Consider the following 17,107-nt stretch of genomic DNA (forward strand, 5'->3'; position numbering starts at 1 on the left):
AAGGAGAAGGGGACGACAGAGGATGAGATGGCTGGATGGCATCACCGACTCGATGGACGTGAGTTTGAACGAACTCCGGGAGTTGGTGATGGACAGGGAGGCCTGCCGTGCTGCAATTCATGGGGTCGCAAAGAGTCGGACACGACTGAGCGACTGAACTGAACTGAGAGATAGACAATACCCTACCTAGATTGTGCAGATGAAGAAATCTCACACCATGCAAGGCTTGTAGACGCGAGCACACTAGCAGCACACAAGGTGTAACGCGCTTGCTGAGTGCTGGGCCAATCAGGTACTGCGCGTTGGAGAAGCTGGCACTGCAAGGTGAGGACGGAGGCCACGCCTCATGGCGGGGTGGGGCGAGGGTGGCGGGGCAGGCGCGCCTAAGAGCTCAGGAAAAGGGCGCTTAGGGGGCGATGTCCTGTGGGGCGGAGCCACGCGTCTTTGCGTGCGCGGGGCGGTATCCGGAGAGACCACGCCTCTTCCGGCCCGCCGCACTTTTACCGCGTGTAGCTGCGGCTGTTTTAACTCCGGGGATTGGCGGCTAGCGAGGCGAGATGACCTCGGACGTGTTTCCGAGTGCGAGGTGGCAGTATTGTGGGGAGCCCGACGACAGCCAGAGCGCTCTGCTGGGTAAATACTGCGAAGCTGGAGCAGGTTTTCCTGTAACTTCCTCCCCTTCCGTTCCTGTACCGCTACAGCCCTCCACTTCCCACGTCCGTCCAGCCGCATTCCCAGCTGGGCCAGGGCCCCTTATAGGCTCCACTACTCCTTGGGGCTTGGCCAGGGCTCTCCTGTCATCTCCTGTCATCTTGTCTCTCTGTTACTACCTCCCAGGTGGATGAGGACATCCCAGTTACGTCCTCCCCAGGGCTGGGGCTGTATGTATCCAGGACCCCGTCATCCCCTCACCCACCAGGTCTCACACCTGCTCCATTTCCTTCTCCCCATTGGCCAGGGATTCCCTCAGCCTTTCTAGGTTTGGCCGAGGTCTCCTTAGTCAGCCCCACTCCCCTGGTTATTCCTTCCCGTGGAGGCCCGTCCCCAGGGATCCCCTCACGGCTCCAACCCCTCACCAGCCCCTCTTCCCATCTGGACCAGGACAGCTTTGGGTTAGGACCCGGGCTTCCTTGCCATCCCCATTCTCCGAGTCGGTCACTCCCTCCCATTGACGATTAATTTCCTCCCCACCATACTGTGGATTTTTCTGCTCTCATTTCATTCTTATGCTGTAATCTTACAGTCCAGTTCTCCAATGGGAGGCTACAGAATCCAGGCAACATGCGCTTTACCTTGTACAAGAACAACGACTCCACAAACCCCAGGAAGAGGAGTCAGCGGATCCTGGTAAGTGGTGCTGTGGCCAGTCACCTCCACTCTGCAGACCTCAGGAGGCCCTTTGGGTGTGGGTTGATGTAGGAAGGAGTGAGAGGAGAAAAGAGGGGGAATAGCAGGTGAACCTTTGAAGAACATTGTGCCCCAGCAGGCTGGTTTGTGGAGACAGGCCCCATTCAGTTTCACACTGGTGGTGAAGTGATGGCTTTTTATTAATTTGTTCAATCAACAAGCATTTATTGAGTCCCCAGTGTGGCCCTGGACTGTAAGCTGCTGGGGAAATAGCTAAGTCAGACCTGGACCCACCCTGAGGGAGCTCATACTATAGAGCAGTGTTTCTAGCCTCGGCACTATTGACATTCTGACCCAGGTATGTTATTCTTTGTTGTGGGGGCTGTCTTGTGCATCACTGGATGTTTGGTAGCTTCCCTGGCTTCTGCTCACTAGTAGTGCTTCCTAGTTGTGGCCAACAGAATGTCAGACATTCCCAGATATCTGCATTCCCTGCTCTAGAGAGGTGAGAACTGAATATGAGGAACTCATACATAAGGAAACAAAGCTCAGGGTCCCAGGGAGAGAGAGTACAGAGCAGGGCAGAGTGAGCTGAGTCAGTGAAGGTTTTGCTTGCCAGAATGTCTTCCTGAGGAAGGGTGTATGGGAGCTGAACCCTGAAGGATGGAGGAGGGTTTAACAGCTGAAGTTAGTATTGCAGGTGAAGAGGACAAACATGAGGAGAGGGCAGGGAAGCTTGGCTCTGATTGAGGAATGAATTCACCACCTCCATGGCGCTGAGTGGCTTCCTTGGTGACTAGCTCAGTGGTAAAGAATCTACCTGCCAGTGCAGGAGACGTGAGTTCGATCCCTGAGTCAGGAAGATCTCCTGGAGAAGGAAATGGCAACCCAATCCAGTATTCTTGCCTAGAAAATCCCATGGACAGATGAGCCTAGTGGGCTATAGTCCGTGGGGTTGCAAAAGAGTCGGACACAACTTAGTGACTAAACAACAACAGCAGTGATCCTGAGAGCAGATAAGGAGCAGTCATGATAAAGGTGGGCAGAGAGGTTCAAGAAAGGCTTGGGCTTTAATGTTGCCTGCAGAATCATTTTGTTGCATGCCTCTAAGCTGTGGAAGCCTAGGGCCTGTCTCTGAGTCCTGAGGCGCAGCTCCACCAAGAACTTTCAGACTAGCTAGAAAACAGCACTGCCTGGAACTTTTCAAAAGTCCTCTTGCCTTTCCACCAGGGACACCCCAGACTCACTTAGAGATAGTGGAGCTGGATCCTCTCAAAGAGGCTCTCTTGTCTCATCCACTGCAGTTTTGATTCTAAAGCTTCTGCAAACTTGGAAAAGGGCATCAAGATGTTTACTGTCTTTCAACATTGGTTATAATGGAGCCCTTCCCTCCTCTACATTTTAGGCAGCTGAAACAGACAGACTTTCCTACGTGGGAAACAATTTTGGGACTGGAGCCCTCAAATGCAATACTATGTGCAGGTAGAGATGGGGAAAGTGATTGTGAGAAGTGGGGATGGTGGTGGTGGTGGCGGCGGCCCTGGCACCGCTCTTTTCTGACTTTATTTTAGCTGCAGAGGGGGAAATCTAGAGAGGTTTACCAGGTTCCTGTGTTCCTAGACCCAGGGACCTTCACATCAGCATGTAGACATTCTTGAAATTGAAAAGTGACTTAACATTTATTTAATTTCCTAAAAACCTCATTCATTTGTAATTTAAAAATTTTTTAAAAGTTGAGATGTAATTGACATATAGCATTAGTTTCAGGTGTATGATAAAATGATCAATGTATGTAATGCTGCAAAATGGTCACAACAATGTCTAGTCAACATCCATACAGTTACAATATTTTTTCCTGGGATGAGAACTTTAGAGGCTTACTCTCTTAACATCTTTCAAATATATAATGCAGTATTATAGTCACTGTGCTGAACATTATACCTCCAAGACTTATATATTTTATAACTGGAAGTTTGTGCCTTTTGACCTTCATTAGTTTTGACCACATCATTAACTTGAAATATTGTTTATAACTATCTTGTTCCTAAAGGCAGCCGTCTCCATTATTTTTGGATGTGTGATCAACACACCAAAGTTTGCCAGAAGTCTGCCTTGGAAGTAACTACAATAAAAGGGTTTGGTAGTGTCCAGGGCTCCAGAGTTTCTGTCTAGTTCTGGAAAGATTACTGACTTGGGCAACTCCACCGTTTACTGGCCTCTAGTTTACCTCTTGGTACAATGAAGATTGTTCAGCCTGTTCAGTCTCACCGTCAGGCATTGCATAATGCAGTGTCCCTGTGAAGATATCCATCCGTGAACCACAACCAAGGCCCTTTTAGAGTCATCTCCCCGCTCCCCTACCCCAGCAGCTGATAGAGCTCCAATGAATTTGTTTGTGCTTGAAGCTTTTATCATCTCTTTACAAAGATTTTCTGGTTTAAACTGGTCTTCTCATAATTACCGAAGTTTTGTCTTTGCCTCCATAGAATTTACACATGGAGTAAATTCTAGTGTAGTTATAGATTGTTATATCCCAAAAGGTTTTACCACTACATCAGTGACCCCAAATGTGATTGGCTGTAAGAATCACCTGGTGACTTCCCTGCTCCCCTCCCCCTTTCTCCCCTCATTTCCCTGTGCTTGCAGAGAATACCTGCTGTGGGGGATTATTGTTACTCATGAGTAACACCTTTTAAACAGAAACAAGATTGTATAAACAATACCTTTTGAATGATCCATTGTCACTGATACTCCTTCTTTATTCAGGCACTTTGTGGGAATTTTGAACAAGACCTCTGGCCAGATGGAAGTATATGATGCTGAACTGTTCAACATGCAGCCACTGTTTTCAGGTAGGTTCTGGTTATGAAGGCTCAAGGAAAGGCTGAGTGTTTTAGGTTTGCTGGATGCATCAGTTTGACTTGTAAACTACATTTTGTATCTGTTTTTTTTAAAGGTTTTTTTTTTCATTTGACAAAGTTTTAAAAGTGCTTTTACTCAACAAATATTTATTGATGACCTACTGTGCCCCAGGCGCAAGTTAGGGGCTGTAAATATAGCAAAACAGGCACAGATTCTATCCCTACAATGTTTACAGACTGAAGATCAAAATCTAATCTTAGTTTAAGCAAGTTGAGCAATGATCAGAGCAGAGTAATGGAGGGCATGTCCGATACTCTTTTTCATTGAGGGCTTTTCTTAATTCTTAATGGTTCTAGTTGGGGTAGAGGTTTTAGAATCTCTGGTAGGTTGTAGAAGTTGCTTATAGGTTGGACAAAGGTTGATGCAAAGTCTTTACACTTTGTAATGTGGGAAGAGATCTATTTTTTCTCTAACCCACTGGGAGAAGTTGCAATACCTCTCTTCTCGGGCATTTTAGAATGTATTGGGCTAGAGTGGGATCTTTGAAAATGATAGATAAGATGGTCAAACTCAAGGGGCTCCTGTTTCTAAATCTTAAATACTGAGAACCATGGTTGGGGAGGGAATTAGATAAGGATTATTAGGATCATTGTGAATCCGCTTCAGAGGCATTAGTTCTAATAACTTCATTCTGGCAAAGCAGTGATCTGAGTCTTTCTTGTAAAGAACCAGAAGTACTTCTGAGAAACATACATAATATACGAGAAATATGAGATTTTGCATATAATTTTAAAGGGCTCTTGCATCCCAGAGGTCATCCTGTGAATTTCCTAGGGGTCCATAGTCTGTAGGTGAAGAATTTCCTGCTTTGCAAACAAATAAAACAACATATAAATTATTCTCCAAATGCTCTTTTAACTTCCAATGAACAAAGAAAATTGTTCATTAATTTGTTATATAAACACATTTGTAAATATTGGTTAATTCTAACTAGCATATATAAAAAATACACACACATTTATTGGGTCCTTACTATGCTCTGGGCACTGTTCTAAGCACTTTCAATGCATTATATCGCTTACTTCACTTGTTAATCAATGATGAACCTGGAACAGAAGTTAAATGACTTTGGCAGGAACATACTGCTGTTATAAGTAAGAGACCTGGGATTTAAATGCAGGCAAGGTCACTTCAGAGCTTATGCTCCTGTCCACTAGATTATTGCCCCTTATATGAATACTTTGTGGGAGATCAGAGAGCTTCATGTAAAATAATACATACCTCATGTTTATGCCTACTTTTAGGTCTTAAAATTAAAAAAAAAAAAATTTTTTTTTGTTGAAGCATAGTTGATTTCTAGTATTTTGTTAGTTTCAGGTGTATGGCATATGATATATATATTTTTTTTTTGGCAGATGATATTTCAATATAGATTATTACAAGCTATTGGGTACACTTCCCTGTGTTATACAGTAAATACATGTTGCTTATCTATTTTATGTATAGTAGTTTATATCTATTAATGCCGTACTCCTAATTTGTACCTTCCCCACATCCAGGGGCTGGCTGGCTCAGATCATGTGCCAGGCTGTGGTGTGGAGAGCCCATGCAAACCTTCCTTTCCTTTCACATCCCTTTGAGGGGCAGTGGTGGGGGTCCCAACCCTACTACCTGGTTACCTGGAAATCTTTCTTCTGCCAATTTTCAGTTAATTTTCCATGATAACTGTTCCACATATAGATGTATTTTTGATGTATTTGTCAACGGGAGGTGAGCCCCATGTCCTCTTCCTCCTCCTCAGCCTTCCTGATCCCTCCTACTCATCTCTTTTACAAGAAGGGCAAACCTATATACTGGAAAGAGCACAGGACTTAGTTTCTAATCCCATCTCTGCGTTGAGGCCTCATGTTTCCTTGGATCCCTTCACTTGATTCCATAGTTATTCTCCAGATCCTCTACCTGTATACTGAAGCTTCATATTGAGTGTTCATAGTACACATGCATGTTAAGCTCTGGGAAGTCCTGGAGTAGAGAAATCTGGTTTTCTTAGATTAACTGGTAACCAAATATTAAACACTCTTACTGTCTGTAGGCAATGGAGAAGGCAATGGCACCCCACTCCAGTACTCTTGCCTGGAAAATCCCATGGATGGAGGAGCCTGGTAGGCTACAGTCCGTGGGGTCGCTAAGAGTTGGACACAACTGAGCGTCTTCACTTTCACTTTCACTTTTCATGCATTGGAGAAGGAAATGGCAACCTACTCTAGTGTTCTTGCCTGGAGAATCCCAGGGACGAGGGAGCCTGGTGGGCTGCCGTCTATGGGGTCGCACAGAGTCGGACACAACTGAAGCGACTTGGCAGCTGTCTGCAGGCAAACTTAACAGTTTGCTTTTTTTATTTGTTTTATGTTTTGTAGATGAATCAGTTGAGAGTGAATCAACACCGGAGAGTCAAGCCAAATCTTTCAGAGAAAAGGTGAGTGTGACAGAGCTAAGATGTGAGGCCTAAAGTGAGTTCCTTCCAGGCCTTGAATTTCTCCATCAGTAATATAAAAATGCACAGTTCTCCCTGGGTGCTCCCAGTTCATTCAGTCTGTGGCTCTCTGGACAGTTACCTACCTGCAGAGGCCTCTGTGGCCTCACAGGGAGCAGATGCTGTATCTGGGGCAGCTGTGCACAGGTCTGTGCCAGCATCTGGAACTGGTTCTCTGCTGGGCTGTTGCTACAGGTGTAGCATAGCACTTATTTTCAGGATTTAATCCAAGTTTCAGAAAGTACTGGTTATAGCCTGGAAACTTCACATCAAGGCAAAGTAAACTTTAGGATTGTCAATGTAATAGTTTTGTACAGGCTCATCTCATCCTAGGATGGCAGACTGATTGGATCTTCAGGACTGCCTGGAGCACTGTATGGAGAAGGGTGTGAGGCTGTCTGCAGGCTCAGAGGGGGAATGAGTGATCTGTTAGCAGTGTCTGTTGTGGGTATAGGATTGGAAAACGGTGAGCTGTGTGCCCCAGATTTACTGACACTAATTCTAGTCAAGTCTTTTCATTTTACAGATGGAAACACTGTTGATTTATAAATAGCTCATTATAGTTTATAAAACAAGCACTTCAGATCTCTTAGTATCTTTCGGTTCTTACAACAAGCCTATGAGGTAGTTAGGTATGGGTCAGCCCAGTTACGGAGAAGGTGATGGCATCCCACTCCAGTACTCGTGCCTGGAAAATCCTATGGATGGAGGAGCCTGGAAGGCTGCAGTCCATGGGGTCGCTGAGGGTCAGACACGACTGAGCGACTTCGCTTTCACTTTTCACTTTCATGCATTGGAGAAGGAAATGGCAACCCACTCCAGTGTTCTTGCCTGGAGAATCCCAGGGACGGAGGAGCCTGGTGGGCTGCCGTCTATGGGATCACACAGAGTCGGACATGACTGAAGTGACTTAGCAGCAGTAGCAGCAGCCCAGTTTACAGGTGTGATATTGATGGCTCAGAGAAGCTGAGAGTTTCCCCTTAGTCACACAGCTAGGAGTAGCAGTGCTCAGCCTGTCTCTAGTGACCAAATTTGTCTTTGGCACAGATGGATTCTTGCATTGAAGCCTTCGGTACCACCAAACAGAAGCGAGCTCTGAACTCCAGGAGAATGAACAAAGTTGGTAGTGAATCTTTGAATCGTGCAGTGGCTAAAGCTGCAGAGAATATAATCGATACAAAGGGTGTGACTGGTAAGCAGCTGAAACTTGGGGTTAGAGGCTGCTCCTAGAGACAGCTGTCCCTTCTCTTGAGATCCTTTACCTGCCTCACAGATGGACATGATGGGAGTTAGGGCTGTATTCCTTCCTGCTTCTCCCTGAAGGCCTTATTCGAAATAGACTCTGGGAATTATGAGAAACAGCTGACATGGCCTGCCCTCAGTGAGCTCAGTCAAGTAGTTTTCCTATTAAAATGAAATTTTAAGAAATTTTAGAAAACCTTTCCATACCCTATGATTATATAAATATTTTCTTTCACTCCTTTCACAGTTTTACTTTTTACTTTTACATCTTAATGACCTTTTTTTTGGTCTATGGTACAAACCTCATTTTATCTTTTCCAAATGATTAGCGAGTTGTCCCCAACTTCATCTTTTCCTTGTGTAAAAAATGATTTAAAAAGTCATCTTTATCATTTTACCACATTCTTAATTGGGTTCTGTCTCAGCATTCTGACTGGCTGTTCGTGTAGCAGCATATGGTCCTTCTAATTATAGTAGCTTCGACATCCAGTTTATTGTCTGATGGGGCAACTTCATCCTTATCGTTCACAAATGTACGCTGTTGTAGCATACTTTTTCTTCCAGATGATCTTAAGAATTATTTTGTTAAATTCTCTCAAAATACATTTGGGATTAATATGGGGAAAATCAGCATCTTTATAATGTTTTCCCATTTAGAAACATAGAAATATGTCCCCATATGGTCAGATACAGTTTAATGTCTTAAGTAAATTTTTCAATTTTTTTACTCAGTTTATTCTCAGCTATTAACAGTAAACTTAATAGCTGAAGACATTTAAAAAGAAAAAAAAATTCACCCATTTTCCTATCGTTCTACAAGACCAGCTGTTATAGTTTTCCTCTCTCTTGTCTGTGTGCATACTTAATTCAGATTTGGTTATTCCTATATGATAGTTACAATTTTATAATTTGATCTTTCTCTTTCACTCACAATACGTGAAGAAGTTCAGATGAGGGGGTTCTGGGCCGATGATAATCTCAAGTGCACAGGTTGCGGAGAGCATTGGGGAACCCAAAGCTAAGCAGGATGACACTGATGCTGACTCTTCCTTTACTGAAAAGCCCTGGTCAGTGACGCCATCCACGATGACTTGCAGGATGACTCTGTCTGTCTCCCTCCCTGCCACGCCGATGCAGCCAAGCCTGAAGACGTGTATAAGTTTGAAGACCGTATCCTTCTTGCAGTAGAAGCGCCACCTCATTTCCCAAGTAGGGATGTGCGCATGGCAGTGCCATGGCCGGGCTCTCTGAGGATGTTGGTGGTCCTGTGATGCTCACAAAAGCTCGCCCCAGATGCTTGCCGTCACCCCAGCACTGTTGCTGGGAAGTCAGCGAGGCTTCCCCAGTAGCTGAGGACAAACCCATCCCTCAGCAAAATGCCCACAGCTCGGCTCCGTGGGTGGGGCTCACTCTCCACAAAGAATCAAAATATGACTTTTAAGTTGGCCAGTGCCCAGAGTCTAGGCTAGGCCGATTTTATAAAAGGAAAGGTTAGAATGTAGAGTCTCCATACTTGTGATTCTACTCAGATGGAAGATGCCTGCAGCAGCTTTGTGATAAGAGAAGACAGAAAAGTCCAGGCAGACCATGAGCTTAGGCTGGGAGTCAGGAGAACTGAGTCCCAAAAGCTCTGCCCAAGCATACTGTGTTATCACCCCTCTCAGCCTCAGTTTTCCCATTTCTAAGATGAGGCTGTTACAACATGATCTAGCTAGTTGATGTTTCCACTTTGCTTGGGTTTTTCTTGACCTGTAACTAGTTCTTTCCCCTGTGGAGTATGACGCTCTTCAGAGCCCATCTGAAGCGTTCAGGAATGTCACCTCAGAAGAAATACTGAAGATGATTGAAGAGAACAGGTATCGCACTTGGGCGGATGGAGAGTCTGGGTTGTGGTGTTGGGACACACACTTACTGTAGTCAGACATGAAGGAGACCTCGGGTGTCAGTCAGCGAGGACATCTGTCTCTTCAGCATTTGGACGTGAACGAGCTAGTGCTTGCTCCAGTGTTTGGGCTCCTAGGCCTGTTGCCCCGAGGCTGCGGGTGGCATTCAGGGGAGAGCATTGGCCTCTGAGTGCAGGGATCGTGTGGCTGGGCAGAGGGTGGGGAGGCCTTGTAGGCTGGGGCTGAGAACTGGAGCTGACCTGTATTCCCCCTACAGTGTTACACCAGGTCCAAGGGCTGGCCTGGGAGTAGGTGCCTGCTGAAGTGATAGTTTATCTGTGGTGATGTGTTGAGTGAGCTTTTCTAAAGTTAAATTATATATATTATTTGTTTATTGGCTTTTTAATGTTTATTATTTTTGGCTGTGCTGGGTCTTCGTTGCTGCACAGGCTTTCTCTAGGTGTGGTGAGCAGGGGCTAATCTAGTTGCGGTGCTCAGGTTTCTTATTGCAGTGACTTTTCTTGTTGCAGAGCAGGGCTCTAGGGCGCCCAGGCTTCAGAAGTTGCTGCACGGTAGTTGGGATGCACGGGCTTAGTTGCCCCAGGGCATGTGGGATCTTCCCAGACCAGGGATCAAACCAGTGTCCTTTGTATAGCAAGATGGATGATTCTTCTTCTTTTTTTTTTTTAATTTCTTCTTGCTCTTTCTTTTTTTTTTTTAATTATTTATTTTTTTGTTGCACCGAGTCTTCATTGTGGCATATGGGATCTCATTCCCTGACCAGGGATCGAACCTGAGCTCCCTGCGTTAGGGAGTCTTAGCCACTGGACCACCAGGGAAGTCCTGCAAGATGGATTCTTAACCAGTGGACAATCAGGGAAGCCCTGAATTATGTTCTTTAAATATAGTATGTTTTAATTAATTCAGAGATGATTGCCTCTACTCCCGTCCCCCTTTTTTTGCCTTTTAAAACAGCTTTTCTTTTATGATGGTAGTGGGGGATATTTTTGCTTTTGAGTTTTTCTTTTAATAATTTTATCCAGAAAAAATGTTGTCAGCCCTAGGTTGGTTCCCTAGATATTTGTTTGGAAATTTTACTGGTCAGTAAAATCCAAAGTCTTAGAAAATACATTCCCACCCCCCCTCCCCTCTAAAGATCCATTTCCAAAAAAAGCTTCATTGATGGTTCTTCATTATCTTAATGTGATTGTGGCTCAGGGCCAGGTACTGGAATGAGCTCTGGGCTGGGAGTCTAGAGAACTGAGCCCCATCTGCCTGATGGACTGTGTGGTCTTCCCCTCTCTGAGCCTTAGTTTTCCCATCTGTACAAGGAGGCTGCCATGAGATGACATTGAAGAGCCTTTTATGGCTGCGATTCCATGATCGTGATAGTGGTAGAACAACAGTATGTAAAAATAACAGCCAGCACTGATGGGACTCTTCCCTGTGCCAAGCACCACTTTAATTGCATTGTCTCATTTACTCCACAAAAATCCACAGGGTGAGGGTACTTAATTTAGAGGTAAAGAAACCAAAACAGAGATGTTCAGAAACTTGCCCGAGCCACTGCATGGCAGAGAGGGGATTCAGACCCAGGTAGTTGAGAGCCCATGCTCCAGACCACCACATCAGGAGTGGGCAGCTGTGGCCAGAGTGCTGAGTCTTGGACACTGCCTGTGAATAAAGTTTTATTGGAACATAGCTTCAGTCATTCATTCATGTGTTAATCAGTGGCTGCCTTTGCACTGCAGTGGCAGTGACCATTTGCTCACAAAATGTATATTTACTGTCTAGACCTTTACTCCCCCTGCACTAAATTCATGCTCCTCCTATTATAAGGAGCGGGTGGGATGGCCCTTCCTCAGCTGTTGACTGTATAGCAGGTGTTGGGGGTGCCTACTGGCTGGTCTTACACATTTCCCCTTTTCTCTCCCTTGTTGCAGTCACTGCTCCTTTGTCATAGAAGCCTTGAAGTCTTTGCCATCAAATGAGGAGAGCCGAGACCGCCAGGCGCGGTGCATATGGTACCTGGACGCCCTCATCAAATTTCGAGCACAGAAAGTGATTAAGCGGAAAAGTAAGTCCATGATAGACTTTTTTTAAATTGAAATACAGTCGATTTACAGTGTGTTTCAAGTATACAACAAAGTGATTCAGTTACATATGTATTTATATATATTCTTTTTCAGATTTTCTTCCATTATAGATTATTACAGGATACTGTATCTAGTTCCTTGTGCTATACTGTAGGTCCTTGTTATTTTATATATAGTAGTGTGTATCTGTTAGTCCCAAACTCCTAATTTATCCCTCCCTCCCATGCTTTTCCCCTTTGGTAACCATACGTTTATTTTCTATGTCTATGAGTCTGATTGGTATCATTTTCTTTAGATTCCACATAAAAGTGATATTATATTTGTCTCTCTCTGTCTGGCTTTACTTATTACGATAATCTCTGGGTCCACCCATGTTGCTGCAAAGGGCATCATTTCATACTTTTTATGGCTGAGTAATATTCCATAGAAATACATATACTACATCTTTATCCATTCATCTGTTGATGGGCATTTAGGTTGCTTCTGTGTCTTGGCTCTTGTAAGCAGGGATACAATGAACACTGGGGTTTATATATCATGATAGGCATTTTATTCTAGTTATTTCCAGTCTGTTATCTGTCTGTAATTATTAGACTAGCTCTAGTGAGAGAAGAAATGGACATGTCTTTCCAGGTCTTCACTTATAACTGTGTAACAGTGGGGTACTGCTGATGTGCTAAGAGAACTCTCCAAGCTCTTTCGTCTGAAAATAGGGTCGAGTTGGATTAAATGATTGCTCAGAGTAACATTCACTACTTCTGTTCTATGTTAGGTAAAGTGTAACATCCAGTCCAATCAAGTGAATGTTCTAGGGGATGGTTAGAAATAGCTCTGTGGGGATAAAAGTTGGCCTTGCTTATGAAGGCCTTGGCATGCTGTTGTGTCAGCTCTTTCTGGCTCGTTGGGAAGTCAGTTTCTGCTGGTAGCCCATGTCACCTGTCACCAGGGCATGGGTGTCTGCCACACACTCACAGCCACCCAGAGTTGGAAATCCAGAGAGAGACACCTGTGATTTGAGGCCTAAGGTGTGTACAGTTGTGTTACTGTGACTGGGCACCTGGGGTCTATACAGGAACACCCCATTCTGCCATGCTTCACAGATACCATGATTTTTACAGATTGAAGGTTTGCAGCAACCCTGGGTTGACCAAGTCAGCACCATTTTTCCATTTTTCCAACAGAGTCTGCTTACTTTGTGTCTATGTTTGTGAATGTTTTCACTGTTTGTGAATATTTTCAACTTTTACATTGTTAAATTATGATGGTCTATGATCAATGATCTTTGATGTCACTGCTAGGACACACTGAAGGTTCAGATGATGGCCAGCAATTTTTTAGCAGTAAGGTATCTTTTAATTGAGGTATGGACATTGGTTTTTAATTTTTAATTAATTATTGGACACTTTTAAAAAAAACTTGATACGACTGCACACTTAGGAGACTACAGTGTACTGTAAACCTAACTTACACACGTTGGGAAACCATGCAGTTCGTGTGACTTGCTTTATTGTGGTGGTCTCAAGCCAAGCGTGCAGTAACTCTGAGCTGTGCCTGTACGCATGTTTTTCAGTGTCTGCTTAATTCTTATTTTCACATTCCAATCTCCCTTCCTTTCCCTCTCCCTGAGCTTTCTCCACAATCTGTTTCTCTTTCTAACATCTTTGAATCATGTGTCTTTAGGCCTCATTGGAGTCTGGTTTTCTTTCTCGTCACTGCCCTGTCATGAACATCTTTTGTGCACGTATGGTCTGCAGGCGAAACACACCTGAGCCTGTGTTCATTTGAAGGTGGCTGTTCTGTTTCATGGGCCCCTTTTTGTCTTCCTACATGCCTCTGTTTAGTCCAAGGGCCTGCTGTTATCCTTGTCTCCCAGCTCATAGGTGAGGTGTGGCCTGAGAGTTTTGAAAGAAAATGATCAAACTCTATTTTGTCTTGTAGGTGCCCTGGGACCCGGAGTCCCCCACATCATCAACACCAAACTACTAAAGCAGTTCACCTGCCTGACCTACAACAACGGCAGGTCAGGGGGCTTGACTTCTTGGCTTTTGCCTATAAAGGAGAGAGCAGGATCGGGGGGGAGGGGGGCTTGGATTGCAGTCCATGTTCTGAGTCACTGTGCTGAAGTGGGCACTGCTGCTCAGCAGGGTCTCGGGTAAGTGAGTTTAGGCAGCACTGTAGTGCAGACTGTCCCTCTGGGAGAAGTTCTCATTAAGGCTCTGGGAAGTCCTGCAACAAAGACTACACCAAACACTTTTTCCAGGGACGCCTTCCCAGTGTCCCCAGAACCAGTGTTGTATGGAGAGGTGGTGATGCAGGCAGGGGCAGGCCAGGGGGATGACTTTGGGGAAGCCCCCTAAGCAGCACACCTGGGCCTCCTTCCTGCTGTTTGCTTGCTGTGTCCTGTTCTGACTGCTTGAAGAATCATGGGCAGCCAAGTGTGGAATGACTGTTTTCCCAGCAGCCCTGCTGAGCAGGCTGGGAGGATGGGGATGGTCTGCACTAGTGCAGGCTCCAACTGTGCCTGGGGAAGGTGGAAATGCAGCCTTTTTTGTCCTCCCTGGAGGGACACTGGGATTGGCTCCACTGTGTGTGAAGGCTCAGGCAGTGTGACAGGACGAGGGATGTTGCTCAGATTCCTTTTCCTCTCCCCAAGATGAGAAGACAGTTGAATGCATATGGGAATAGGCTTGGATATTTTCCTTTCCTTTTGGAGAAATCATCTTGGAGTTTAATTTTGTCTCTTTTTTTCTACCACTGATTTGCAGTTTGCGGAACTTAATTTCAGACTCTATGAAGGCAAAGATCACCGCCTATGTGATCGTACTGGCCTTGCACATAAGTGGCTTCCAGATTGACCTGACAATGTTACAGAGGGACCTGAAGCTCAGTGAGAAAAGGTGAGCATGACAGAAGAAAAAGCTCTCTTAGGGAGCCTTGATGTAGTTCTGGTAGTGCTGGAAAGTGTGAGACACTATTGAGGGACCTGGGGACAATCTTTAGATGAATGAATGATTGACTGAATGGACAGGCAACCAGACATTACTGTGTCTTAACTATGCTAGGCACAGTGTCAAATCTGTCATAATTTCTCTTAAGAATCAGTGGAAGAATCTTTGGTTCAGAGAAAGCAGTGACTTCCCAGGCTCACTCAGACAAGAAGGGGAATAGTCGGGCTTCAGAAATGAGCCTTCCATTCCTGTGTAATTGAGCAGCCTGCAGTCTCCAAGTTGCTGTCACTGGAAAGAGGGATTCTGTATGACTCTGATGGGATAACCTGGGGGTGGAGGTTGTATAAGAGAACCCCAGTTTCAGCTTAGCAGAAAGCACTCTCAGAGTCAGATGGAAGGAGCTACCAGGGGGTGTGTCTAAGGCAAGGCAGAGCAGGAGTTTGGCAGGGTTATCACATTCACGCTTCTCTGAGCAGACTGGGAAGGTTGGCAGAAGTGGCGACCTTTCAGGCCCTTTCTAGCCTTGGTAGAAGGGATTCAGACTGAGTAGGGAGCATAACCGCCAGGGTGCTGAATCGCAGGGTGTGTTGGCCTTTGTCAGTGATTAAGGAGTATCTGACACCCAAGGACCCTGGTGGTGGTCCAAGAGCGCCTAGGAAAACGCCTTCATCTGGACTCTTCCAGCAGTCTGGAGCAGGATTATTCTGAGGGCTGTGCACACATGGCTTCTCATAGATAGTGAGGTTGAACATTAAAGACAAATAGATTCTTGGAGTCTGTAAAATTCTGGTAAGTGCTTGATCCTTGTTATAGGAAGTAAACAGTTATCAACAGGAGCCAGATAACCTGGTTTTCTATCACTTGTATAGGCATTTTCTAACTGCTGCACATTGACAAGGGAATCTGATGGCTGTCAGCGATCTTGTCAGTCCCTGCTCAGAGCTTTGCTCCTGTGTCCACCTTTGGGATTCTGTCTTTGAGGCTTGGAGCACAAATGTGCCACCCCCTCCTGCCTGCCAAGCTTCCCTGAGCATCGCGTTGAGGAGACTCTCCCTTGTTTTATGTGTTTGTTCCTTAGGATGATGGAGATAGCGAAAGCCATGAGGCTGAAGATCTCGAAAAGAAAGGTTTCTCTGGCAGCGGGTGGGGAGGAGGAGCACAGACTGGGCACTCTGTCCATCCCGCTGCCTCCAGCCCAGTCCTTGGACCGTCAGTCAAAGCGAAGGAAAATGACCTAGAGGTGTGCGTTCCCAGACACAACATTTTGGCCACTCCTTCTGTTCATTTGCATTTTTATTTTTAAAGAAAGAGGGTTAAAGAAGAAGCCTTGCTTTGGCACAGGCATGAAGCCAGATGCCAGCACCTCAGTTGTGCTGGTCTGAAGCAGAAACATAAAGCAAGGCCCTGTTGGACTCTCTGTCTCTGCTTTGGTGTCACTGTGACTATAAATGGCAGATGGTTCATGTGTGGGATGTGGGAGGGTCGGAGGCAAAAGATCTCACAGGCTGAACCTTGAGCCACATCTAATGGATAAAGGTTAACATTAAGAGAAATGTGAAATGCTGTGCTTAGGTCTGGAAGGACCAGCGGCGTCCATGGTGAGGACAAAGCCCAGCAGGGCTGGGAGAGGAGGCTTCAAGTCACCAGTGTAATGGGGTTGCCCAAACAGGCTAATTTAGTTCCGGGCTACTGAAAAAAGGCAGAACCAAATCAGAGGAAGTGATTAAATCAGTTGTTCAGCTTGGCTCAGGCCACACACAGGGCAGGGGTGAGCTCTGAAAGCCAGTGAATTGGTCAGAGCTCAGTACAGAAAACAAATGGTCCTAGATGTTCTTAAGGAGAAAGGAGTTTAACACATGGATAAAATGGTACAAAATTGTTAAAAAGTTGCAGGAGCTGGTGTCAGGAAGTTGCTGCTAGAACTGCTGAGTTCAAGAACACAGCTTGGGTGGCCAGCCAGGCATGAAGAAGCCACTTGAATTCATGAAGCTTCTTGAATTCAGCTGCTTCCGAAATTCATGAAGCTGGTAACTTGAAACTGGAATGCTGGTTCAGCCACCCATACTTTCAGTATCCAGGCTTCCACCTCCTGGCTTGTCAGCATGGACAGCCCAAAGATCAAGAGGCTGGCCGCCTACCTTGATTCCTTCCTCTGTGAGTACGCGTGTAGGGATCTCATTTCGTCCAGAATCCTAG

At 45.4% G+C, this 17,107-nt stretch overlaps 1 protein-coding gene across 1 annotated transcript; it reads left to right on the forward strand.

The window, feature by feature from the left end:
* Positions 1–352: 352 nt before the first annotated feature.
* Positions 353–16,328, forward strand: POLR1E (RNA polymerase I subunit E). Its single transcript, XM_061425693.1, has 12 exons — positions 353–633; positions 1,244–1,347; positions 2,753–2,829; positions 4,114–4,199; positions 6,627–6,685; positions 7,790–7,934; positions 9,047–9,154; positions 9,744–9,840; positions 11,811–11,944; positions 13,902–13,983; positions 14,729–14,860; positions 15,990–16,328. The coding sequence occupies exons 1-12, from the start codon at positions 558–560 to the stop codon at positions 16,147–16,149; spliced, it is 1,260 nt and encodes a 419-aa protein (XP_061281677.1). The 5' UTR covers positions 353–557; the 3' UTR covers positions 16,150–16,328.
* The last annotated feature ends 779 nt before the right edge of the window (positions 16,329–17,107 follow it).

Source organism: Bos javanicus, chromosome 8 (genome assembly GCF_032452875.1).
Source record: "Bos javanicus breed banteng chromosome 8, ARS-OSU_banteng_1.0, whole genome shotgun sequence".
NCBI classification, from domain to species: Eukaryota; Metazoa; Chordata; class Mammalia; order Artiodactyla; family Bovidae; genus Bos; species Bos javanicus.

Bases quoted from the DNA above. Each gene is read 5' to 3' on its own strand.
- POLR1E (XM_061425693.1), top strand. From the start codon at position 558: ATGACCTCGGACGTGTTTCCGAGTGCGAGGTGGCAGTATTGTGGGGAG. The intron at 2,830-4,113 runs GTAGAGATGGGG...TTCTTTATTCAG, and splicing joins AAATGCAATACTATGTGCAG to GCACTTTGTGGGAATTTTGA. The intron at 13,984-14,728 runs GTCAGGGGGCTT...ACTGATTTGCAG, and splicing joins CTGACCTACAACAACGGCAG to TTTGCGGAACTTAATTTCAG.